The following is an 11,571-nucleotide window of genomic DNA, read 5'->3' as shown; positions in this document are numbered from 1 at the left end:
CATATAATACATTGTCTAGTGCTTACTTTTAAACAATTATTTCTTTACAAATTGAAAGAAAAATAATTAAATTACCATATTGTCATAGACTATTAACTTTTCTCTTCCTTTGTAACATCCATTACTGTCGGCGCCATTTTCAACTGTTATATTACAACCTGGTTTCAACAATCTATATACTATTTGTTAAAATAATGATTATTTTGAGTAGAAAATTGTACAAACAAAATAAAATATGCACAAATATATAGAAAACTAACCTACATTAACGCTTCAAGGGTGAACCAACAATAAGAGATACCATATCGAATACAACTCTCATCACTTTCCACGTCATTGAAAACAAATCACTCCTTCAATTATCGTACAATAAGCACAAAAAATTAATAAGAAGAGACTTTAATGCAATAAATCTTCAATTGAAATGAAAAAAGAATCTACATTCATAGAACCATAGTAAAGTTAACTACATACATCTTTGGTTACTAACAAAAGAATCTTTTCAAATGAAATGAAAGAAGAATACGAACCAAAAAGAGAAAAAAAATGGTGGAAGATAAAAAAGTGATGAAATGAGAGAGTAAAAAATAGAGAGAAGATTCTATGTTTTAGAATGAAATGTGAGAGAAAAATATGGAAGAATAGAAAACAAATGTGAAAGATAATGTGCTATTATGTTAAATTAACACAAATAGCAAATAAAGTTTTAAATGTTATGTGTGAGGTTGCACACTAAGAGATAGAGAACTTTTAGAGAGAAAATTTTGCATAAGTTATTGACATGTGTCATTGCTGACGTGACAAGAATTTTTTGGTTGACATGTGTCATTGCTGATATGACAAGAGTTTTTTGGTTGACATGTGTCATTGCTGACTGACAAGAATTTTTTTTGTTAAATAATAAATAGATATATAATTTAAAAAAAAAGAAGGAAAGATTAGGATCCGAAAATTAACATCAACATTTAAGATCAAGTGAATAACAAATATTACTCAACCCTTACCCCCACTGGATCTTAAAAGTAGCATAATATATGATTATTTGTGAATTTACTTATGCAGTAAATATTTTTTTCTTTTGAAGTGTATAATATATATTCTTGTAAGTGGAAACCTTTGGTTTCATAACAAAAGCAAAAAAATGCAATAATTCTTCAAGAAGTGCCATAAAATTATCAATATACATGTTCAAGCCTCTACAAGTGTGAAATTCATCCCTTTCCCATTTTCATTTTCTATAATCCTCTCCCGATATATATCCCGTAAATGTCAAGCTAGGTTTTAAATCTTCTTCCCTATATATTAGTATATTAATACGCTGAAAATGTAAAATTACATCTTAATGTAACAGCAAGAGGCTAGGAAAGACATTAAATCAAAGTATGATTCACAATATCACTGGTTATTTATCATGATCATTTCAATAATACAAAGTATCATTAAAAAATACAAGCGATGCACATTACAGTGACAAATTCCCATTCTATTTATGGGAACGTAAGCATTTTACCATCAGCAATATGCTTTCAATAACTTAGACTATACATTTGAAGATGTCATGTACATGCACCTCATTCATCATATAGTTTCCATCATAGAAAACTGCATATTTTCAGATGGTTTCCAATGACGTTTTCTTTGATTAATAAACCAATTATTTATTTGCTTCTGGTCTAGCCCCGTTGTCTTAGCCAGTTCAATCTTATCAGTTTCCTGTATGTTCAAGAAAAAAAAATAAGATTTTGATTTGAAGGCTTTTATGAAATCCACTATTTGCTTGCATGAAAATGAAAATGAATTGTTTCTATAAAAACACTAAACATGCCCCAAAAGTCGATAAATAAAATCTAAGCATATACATTCAAACATTGATAGATGCACAATTTCCCCCACCCATTTCCATCATAAAAAGGGAGAATAAAATAGATCATATCAATCTCAGAAAATAATTTATTTCATTCGGCCAGTAAAAATTTGGCATGTGAGAAGCAAAAAAAAGTGTAAACATTACCGTTGGGTAAGGCCATTTGTAGTGAAGATTCCACCATTGAAGCAATGTTTGTTTTGCTTCCTTTGGTAGTTTGCCCTTCTTTTTCTTTTTAGAAAACTCCAATTTCAAAGTGCCAATATGACTCCCAAATTTACGTAAAAGCCTATTCTTTAGTTCACGATCTTCACTCCCTAGTTGACCATCTTGAACATCACCCTCTACGATACTAAAATCTTCGTCTGAAGATACACACCCATCATCTAGGAAAATAGTAACAACATCATAATATAAGACCTTGTATTACTCATACAAATTATATACAAAAATATTTATTAATGTGACACAATACAAATATAAAAACAATATAAAATATACATAAATTAAGGAAAGACCCGTTTCACCCTTAATGTGCGATTTAAGTTTTCTATTTTGAAATGTATATAAGGACCTAAATCTCTAGATTATATGGAAATTGATTCTTCACCATTCAAAAGTACCATGACATCTTTGAATGATGTGCGATTGAATTGAAGGTTTTTTCACGCATATTTTAAAAAAAATGTACTATAAATTATATTACAAAGTACAAAACTCGTGTGTATTTTGAACTTTCCAAAAAAATATATACAAGAAACAAGTAGTTTAAAAATTGCTAAACGAAAATATAAAAAATCATTTTATAATAGTGACCCAAACATAAATTAATGTTGGAGCAGCTTATCTAAAAAATCTAAAATGTAGAATAATGTTGAGTAAGTGCCCCACGAGCGAGCACTGAGAAATTGGTTGTGAGGGGCACTGAAAATCCGACAAGGATTTGACCCTCGCATGAGAGTACACTGTACAACCTAGACCAGTCAATCAGAGCAGACAAACCGAGGTTGGAAAAGTAAAGAAAAACAAAACATATCAGTATCAGTGCCTGGTTCCACTTCCATCCATTTATACAACTCACTAACTCCATCCCAAACCAAACAGACTCAAAGCTTTCCCTCAGTTCAACCTCTAAAGTAAATAATACTTTTACGTATCTAAAAAACTTTGCCCACTAAACTTATTTAAATAAATCAATAGATTTATCTTTAAATAAACTATCAAATATATTTTTAAAGAGATATACCTAGCCCAAAAATTAAATTACAGCTTTAATATATTTAAATAAGATGGTATGTTAGTTTAATAAATAATATAGATGACCTAAAGCCCAAATCATTAAGTTAAATATGTTTTTAAAAAAGTCTTACATGTACTTGTGGAAAAAAGTCTCATCTTTTATAGTTCAGGTGATAGTATAAGTTTAAATGTTAAAAAATAAACTACCATAATATTTGTAAATAATAATAACAGTTATCCCAATAATGCAAATGTATTTATAATGTGTATTATAGTGTGCACAATAATATTTGATATTTCCTCATTCTAACTTTCCATTATTTCAGCATTGATCAATAATGTTACACCTTCCTTTTCTGTCCCCACTTCTTTACATCAAAATGTCTTGCAATACACCCCTTTATTGCCAATGTTAACATGAATAAGAGTATTGTCTCCAAAAAAATAAATGTGTAACCAAAACTCTACCATATAGAGAAAGTACCAGCTCCAAATTGGGCATGAAGGACTAATGATACTTTCCTTTAGGAGAAGGGCCCCCCCATTCGTAAACAAAGAAGAGGGACTTGAATATCGACAAGTGTTTAGGGTTGTGCAATTGTCCTAAGGGTTAAAGAAAGAGACCCGTAATGGGTCACAAGAGAACAAAATATTATTGAAAAATGAAAAGGACAAAGAGTAACTCAGGGCAGAGTGTGGGGGAGATGTACAAACATGGCATTGGATGTTCTATCAAATGAAAAAACTGTTGCAAATCACAGCGAAATCTGCGGGTGTGCACGTGAAAGGTTTTAGCTCTTAGATCACCCGGTTTACACGCGATTTTTCTAAAATGACCTAATCAGCATTCACCAGAATCACCACCACCCCAATATTGTTTCATGGTTACATAGGAAATAAAATCACCACCCCAATATTACTATAATGATATCATCGATGTTCCACCATTAACAGCCACCATGCCCTCACAGGCTCACACATTCCCTGCCTATGCCAGTGGCTGAGCCACTCTTTGGGGAGAGTGTGCCCACTCTGAAGAAAAATTGTATAGTATACAGTTAATAATTTTTGCACTATTTGTTATATAAAACTGTATCATGCTACTTTGTTTATCATATTCAGATACTTTTTGGATTATTTACTATAACTTACACCCCTTGTTCTAGGATCTCCATCCGCCACTCACCTATGAAGTTATTATCATAGTATATTGCTTCGGGAAGGAACCTTGGCATCTAAAAAGCCCAAATTATTTTGGAGATTCGAGAAGTTTAAATCTTCTTTCCCTTTAATGCATTTCAATGTGCGAATCTCATTATGCACACCGCTAAAGGAAATTTTGCCTTTTAGCGTAACCAATACCTACTATCCAGCAGCATGATATTTTGCATATGCCATTTCTTTATATAATTTCTAAGAACTATAACTTGTGCACATGTCAAAGCTTCAGCAAAAGCTAGGGTTTATTTAATCTTGTAATATGAGCACTTAGAAAACAATGTAAACAAAGCTAGTTAAATTGCAAAAATGACAATTTCAATCCTATAATCACACAGTATATTTATATATAATCCTCAAAGACCGAGAACAGTTAAAACCAAATATGATTTCTCTCCACTACGCCATAATTAATGAACAGACAAGACAGGCGTAAAGCAAACCTACTATCAATGAAAACCAGGTAGTAAATTTATTTGGAGAATGATAACGATGTTGTTTAAGGATTAAAACAAACAATTTTTTAATTGGAAAAGAGTAATGTTAAATACACAATCCAATTTGATGCTTGAAGTGGTTGCAGTACAAGGAAAATAAATAAATAGGGAAAGAAAAGGAAAGAAACAATTACACACCCTGTTCACTTTGCGTTTGAGACAAACATTAAGAGGAATATGGTATGCAAAAGTTAAGGAGAATCCATCAAAGGATGCAATAAAAAACCATTTACAAATTAAAACATCACCATTGAAAAGGTAATCTGTACTTTCAAACATAAACAACAATATAGCCAACCATAACCTACCTGACCATGTTTACTTTGCAACATTAAAATTTCTTCCAAAATTAAAATATAATTACAATGCGCTATATGCCAATGTCTATCACAGTCAGCAAATCGGCATGGGATGAATTGTAGTTGATTTTCATTTTTCAAACATGGGTAAAGTTTTGATAATTCAAAATTAAAATATGAAATATACTCCAGGGTGTGTAAATATATAGACACAGCACAAATTCGAGTAATCAACAAACAATCAGAAATAGCTTGATTTGAAAGAAGAAGCACGGCATTAATTTCTAATCAGCTGAGATCTGACTCTATAAATAAAACCTCGCTTTACATAAAATCACTAGATTTATTTTCTTGAACCAAAGCATGCTTAACATGATAAGAACCACAATAATGTTAAGTCATTCTTCTAATTTTTCTAACCCAAAGCTACTTCACATTTATTTATTGAAGAAAATCTAACATTGCTTTTGCTGCACAGACTATCAAATCCCATAGACAATTCCCAATGAGCATTTTCTAATCTCTCAATACACTAATAAAGTAATAAAGTATGAAACAGAATCATTGCAAGCCATTACTGTCAGATTATGTTAAGTACATTAATCCAGAAAGGTATAATATTAGACATTACCATAACAAGACTTTAAAGCATGTAAATTTCGCATGTGCAGGAAACAAAAATGAGAAAGTTCTGCATTTGTAGTAATGAAGTTTGCACACACCTTAAAAGGATAGAGATGGGTTACATGAGTGTGTTTTGATGCTGACGCACTAATTGACACCGATGAATTACAAATGTCAATATTAGAGAGAATATTTTTTTGTACTTGTCACTCTATCAGATTTTATTCCACATTGATACAAAAACTTAAGCCTTAGCTTCCGCTCTACAACATTAGTCCTATTGGGGAGCAGCACAATGGTATAGGTAATGACAGTGGTGCAACTTTATTTCCTAGAAATTTCTCACGACTTCAATAACTTAAGGGCCTGCACCCATGCTGGGATGTTAAGCTCATTGATTCCTAGTAGAAAAGATGCTCACAAAAAAAAACCCAAAAATGCACCATTAATTTGACTGTACTAACAGTAGAAACTAAGTACTTGAATAATTTTTTTCAGTGGAAATTTTTTACACAGGAATTTGGTCAAAATAAAAATGCACTAGGCATATTTATGAGAGTCATGTATGCCAGTCAACAAATGAGCCAGAAGTAAAGACATCAAAAGATGAAACCAAAACACAAAAACTATTTGATGGATGGCGGGTAAAAGAAGCCAGCAACCCCATTTAAGACTACTTGATGTTTGAAAAATCATCATCTATTCTTTCGTCAGTGCTTAGCCTAGTACCCAGGCTACTATTCACTAGGTATGCCAATAAAAATATCTGCAATTTGAAAATTAGAAAGCCAAATGGAAAAGTTCATTGTTCCTCATGCTTAACTACTGTAACATTCACGGGCAGGAATGAAGCAGAAAATAAAAAATGGGTGTGGAGAACTACAAAACCAAATAAGACAAGATCAAAGGAAATTAGTAGTAATTAATTGAAAGAGCTTTTCATCGATTTTTTTTTTTGAAAGAGCCGTATAAAGAAGGAAACTGAAAAAAGTGAAAGGTTCATTCAGCACTGATAACCTATGAATGACCAAACAATTCATACTTTATTAAATCTTATATGACGAAAGAGAGTAGATAAAATCATGTAACCAGAGAGAGAGAGAGTTTGCGGGTATGGTTAGTTAGGGTTTTATTTACCTTATTTTAGCTACCGCAAAAGCTGAGGTGTTATGTCTTGTTATTACAACCACAACATCATTCTCTGCTAGCAATAAGTTAGATAATTCTGCAACCATTGTTTATGTTCTACTCCACCAATGGTTTTCCCCCACACCCTTTTCTTAGAATAAAAAATAAAAATTCTAAGGGGATAAGGATAAAGGATTCAGGAATGAGGAGTAGGCAGAATAGAAGAAAGCAAATAATAATAACTGACCAGAGTCTATGTTCCATTTAGGTTGTGGAATCCAATTCATAGCACATAGTAGTATAGTACTCTATAACATCCTCACAAAATATTTTTAAAATCATTCTTTAAAGGGGTGAGTATAGCCATAGTACAAAGTAACACAGATATCAACGAGCATCGAGTTCCCAACATCATATTACCAATAAGTGGTAGTGATACTAAAGATAGAGATAAGTATAGAACTAACCAGAGTTAAGTGTTGGAACTGAATTAGCACCACCAGTACAGAGATGACTAAGTTGCATTTCCATATTGTTAAGGAAGCTAGTTGCTTCATCAAAAGGGCGAGCCAAGTCTGATTTATACTTCACCAGCATGTTACAGTAGTTTTCCTGAAACAAGAAACGCAGTTATGCGATAATCAGTAACACAACACAATCTGTTTGACAAAAAAGTTCAATCATGACATAAGACAAATACATATATATACATACATATATGTATCTATATATATATGTATGTATGCGTGTGCATATAAAGAGAAGGGGGGACCAATATGAATATATATATATATACATACCATGAAATGGTCAAGTTCGGGATCGGATCCAAAACACGTGGAAACAAGGTCTTTCTTACAACATAGGTTGTTTTCTTGCCGGATTTCTTCTAACAACACTGCTATTTCAGGAGGTGCTCCTACCTGAATAATTTCTTAACACAATTTGTTATGGTTTTGTTATCTGTTACAGTTTCAACGAGAGTTTGTTTAATTACCTTCTGGCAATCAATGTAAGCTTGGAGGAGGCGAGGGTAGTGAGGATGAGAAGCGATTTTCGCTTTCATCACCGTTGAGATGTGGACTTCATGCTGGTCTTGTTCCCGTTGCTGCTGTTGAATTGCGGCGGAGGAGGTTACGGCGGCGGAGAGAAGGTCGTCGGATCCGAACATGGGAATTCGGACGGAGGAGGATGAAGACATGAGGAAGCTGTGGTAGTCCGGCGGGAAGATCAGATTCTCCGGCGTAATCAAGTGCTTCTCAGCGTAATTCGCCGTCGTAGACGACGGCACTCCGTACATTTCTTCCATAATTAGAAAATGGTATTGTGTTTTTCCCTTATGAGAGAGGGTTCGCAGATTCAGCTTCTGTTTCAGTTACTGTTGCCAGAGACAGCAACTTAAAAGAGGAAGAAAATAAGGAACTAACAATACAATAGAATACTAGCACTAAACACAATTCCCTATATTATTTTATTCCACTGAATATGAAAACATAATCTTACTACTATATATAATAACAACACAACTACACATGCAAGTGAGTATGATGATAATGCTAATTAATAACTAATAATAATAATACAAATTAATTTGGTAAAGTGTAACATTTTAAACCAGGCTAATTATAATTATAACATTGAGATTTAGTTTGATTAAAACTAGTCTATGGACTTCAGACAAGATCATCTATCCTATTATTTTTCAGTTCTCATATTCCGAATCAATCAAACTTTATAGAATAATATTAAAATATTAATTTATGTTTTTATAATTTTTTTTATTTAAATGAAGTTTTTTTATTAACTTGGACACTAAGTGAGACATGAAAGAATTATCTTCATCCACTTTGATCTATTGGTTTGGGATTTGAGCACTGAGTTGAGAAGTTGGAGATAATAACTGAGGAGTGAGAAGAAGGATGATCACCAAGTTTAACTTATCCAGTACCTCATCATAGGTCAAGATTTTTCTTTCTTTCCTCCTATTTTGCTCTCAATTGTTTTCACTCCTTCCTTTTTTTTGAGGTTTTATTGAACAGCTTAATTTTATCTATATTTTTATTTTGGCAAATCTTTAACTGCCTATTTGTAAAACTATACCTACCAAATCTTAAAATAAACTCATATAAATATGATACATGGAAAAATGAGTATTATGTTATAAAATGTCTCATAATGCACCTTAACACATATGAATTACGTGTAATATTTATACACTAACAGTGTAAAGATTTATACACAATTTTTTTACCAATAAACATAAAATTATATTAAAAGATAAAAGAGTTACAGAAGGTTGTAGAAAGAAAAGGAAGTAAAAAAAAAAATCAATAATAATTAAATATAAATGATCAATAATGTTATGATAGTGTATAAAACTTATATACTATTCATACGTACATTTTTTTCCTCCTAAATATATAGGTAACTTTGCAGTAGCATGTGCCCAAGGTGTTTTCCAAAAAAAAATCTTAAACATAATTTAGGGTCACTTCACATTTAAAATTAGTTTGTCAATTTAGTGCATGTATGTTAGTATACATTATATTTTTAGTTTTAGAAATTGTTTATTTCAATTGCATTACATAAAAATTGAATATAAACTAATTTGTTTCATTTAGATAAGATAAAATAACTATTTTGTATAGAGTAAATTACAGAAAATGATATGAAATTATTTATTTATGTTATGATTATGTTATGTTATTTTTATATACTTTTTAAATATACAATTTTTAATATTTATTATCATATATCTTCTTCTTGAATTTTTAAAATTTTATTACTTCATAAAAGACTAACAAAACCAACGGGTGTTGGTTCAAGTGGTTAGGGCTGGAAATGAGCTAAACCGAGTCGAACCAGAGCTCAGATCGGTTCAACTCGATAAAGATTGTTTGGTTCGAAATCGATTCGAGTTCGATACGAGTTATTTTTTAACTCGAGTTCGGCCCAGTTATAGTTCGTGAATTGTTTGGTTCAGTTCAAATTGGTTCATTTGGACAACACAATTAACTATTTCATTTTCTAAAATACTATAAAAGGTTTTATATATAACTTTATTTATAAATATAATAACAATAAATATAAAAATAATATATGGACCATAATAAACATAAAAATTAATTCTTTATATATATACATATATAAATATACATATATACACACATAAATAAATATATATACACATAAATATATACATACATATATATATATATATACATACATATATATATATATATATACATATATATACATATACATATATTTTATATATATACATATACATATATATATCGAGACATCTCATAATCCTAACGAGTCGAACTGTATCCAACTCAAATTTGACTCGTTTATTTAATGAGCTCAAATTTGACTCATTTGATTCATGAACCAAGTTTATCGAGCTAAATAACGAATCGAGTTTCAAACGAATACCGAGTTGGTTCGGTTCATTGTCAACTCTACAAGTGATACATGTTTGATTCCCCATAAGCAAGGTCTCGAGTTCGAGTTTTGTGGATAGAAAAAATACCTGCTAGGAGAGTTAGCCCACATATCTTTGGATGTTCCCAGTTCCAACAAGATTGCTTCTAGTGCAAGGATATCTATGGGAAACCAAAAAAATAAAAGACTATATTGCGAAAATAATGCGAAAGCGTAAAATTAATATTGTGAACTTTTCTCATTCAATTATCAAGGCATGAAAAGCCTTATTTATAGTGTAAACTAACTAGTTAACCAACTAGCTAATAAACTAATAAACACATATTGAAATACAATTCAACATGTGTAAAATATGTAAAATGTGGTAGCTTTGTTCTCTAATAGCCCCCTCAAACTGGAGGGTAAATGTTAATTGACTCTAGCTTGATAATTCAATTTGATATTATAACAATGTAATGGATCGAAATCTCGATCCTAACGTGATTGGATTGTGAAGAAGATCTTTGCTCCTGACCTTGGCACGGTCTTGATGAAGACACCAACATCACCAAAAAGAATAAAAGGAAGAATACTCATGAAAACAATGAAGATTCAAGTTTCAAGATATTCAAGACTTTCAGTCTAAGTCTAAAATAAGTACTTCTATCCTGTACTATTGATTATACAATAGTAGTAATGCTCAAACTATTTTGAAAAGAAAATTGAAACACATTAAAATACTTAAAACAATTTTCAAAAATAGTGTAATTGGTTACTTCATCTAAGTAACAGGTTACGAGTGTGAGAAAAGAGTTATCCAACTTAAAACTGATCAGAGTAATCCATTACTGTCTTTGGGTAATAGATTACCAATGTTATTAAAGTTGAGTAACCGATTACTCAACTTGCTGTAATCGATTACTCTAATTCGAAAATAAATAATCAGTGGATAGAACATTTGAGTAATCGATTACTCAATATTGTAATCGATTACTCAGAGCTGTTGCATTAGATTTTCAAATTCATAGTGAGCGAGTTTCAACCCAAAAGACATGGTTTCATTCCAAACAATTCCTACCATTTCAAAGAGACATTTTGGCTGATTGGAAAGCTTGAATAAAGACATTAAAACTCACAATCACTACACACAACATATATAAAACTCTCATACAAATTTCAAAAGCTCTTACGCATATTCTGAAATTATTTTTTTGCACTTTTGGAAACAAGCTCTTAAACTTTCAACGTTAATTTTTCTGAAGTTGCTTAAAGTGAA

At 31.2% G+C, this 11,571-nt stretch overlaps 1 protein-coding gene across 1 annotated transcript; it reads right to left on the bottom strand.

Moving 5' to 3' along the window:
- LOC109332340 (homeobox protein knotted-1-like 6) lies at window positions 1,305-8,316 on the bottom strand. Its single transcript, XM_019567292.1, has 5 exons — window positions 7,867-8,316; window positions 7,670-7,792; window positions 7,337-7,481; window positions 2,012-2,250; window positions 1,305-1,713 (listed from the first exon to the last, which is right to left on the bottom strand). The coding sequence occupies exons 1-5, from the start codon at window positions 8,176-8,178 to the stop codon at window positions 1,579-1,581; spliced, it is 954 nt and encodes a 317-aa protein (XP_019422837.1). The 5' UTR covers window positions 8,179-8,316; the 3' UTR covers window positions 1,305-1,578.

Source organism: Lupinus angustifolius, chromosome LG18 (assembly GCF_001865875.1).
Source record: "Lupinus angustifolius cultivar Tanjil chromosome LG18, LupAngTanjil_v1.0, whole genome shotgun sequence".
NCBI classification, from domain to species: Eukaryota; Viridiplantae; Streptophyta; class Magnoliopsida; order Fabales; family Fabaceae; genus Lupinus; species Lupinus angustifolius.
The sequence above is the reverse complement of the archived record's forward strand: the minus strand, read 5'-3'. Positions and strand labels throughout refer to the sequence as shown.

Coding starts and splice junctions, on each gene's coding strand:
- LOC109332340 (XM_019567292.1), bottom strand. CDS start 8,178: ATGGAAGAAATGTACGGAGTGCCGTCGTCTACGACGGCGAATTACGCT. Junction 7,793..7,866: donor CTTACATTGATTGCCAGAAG/GTAATTAAACAA, acceptor GAAATTATTCAG/GTAGGAGCACCTCCTGAAAT. Junction 1,714..2,011: donor ACAAATGGCCTTACCCAACG/GTAATGTTTACA, acceptor TTGAACATACAG/GAAACTGATAAGATTGAACT.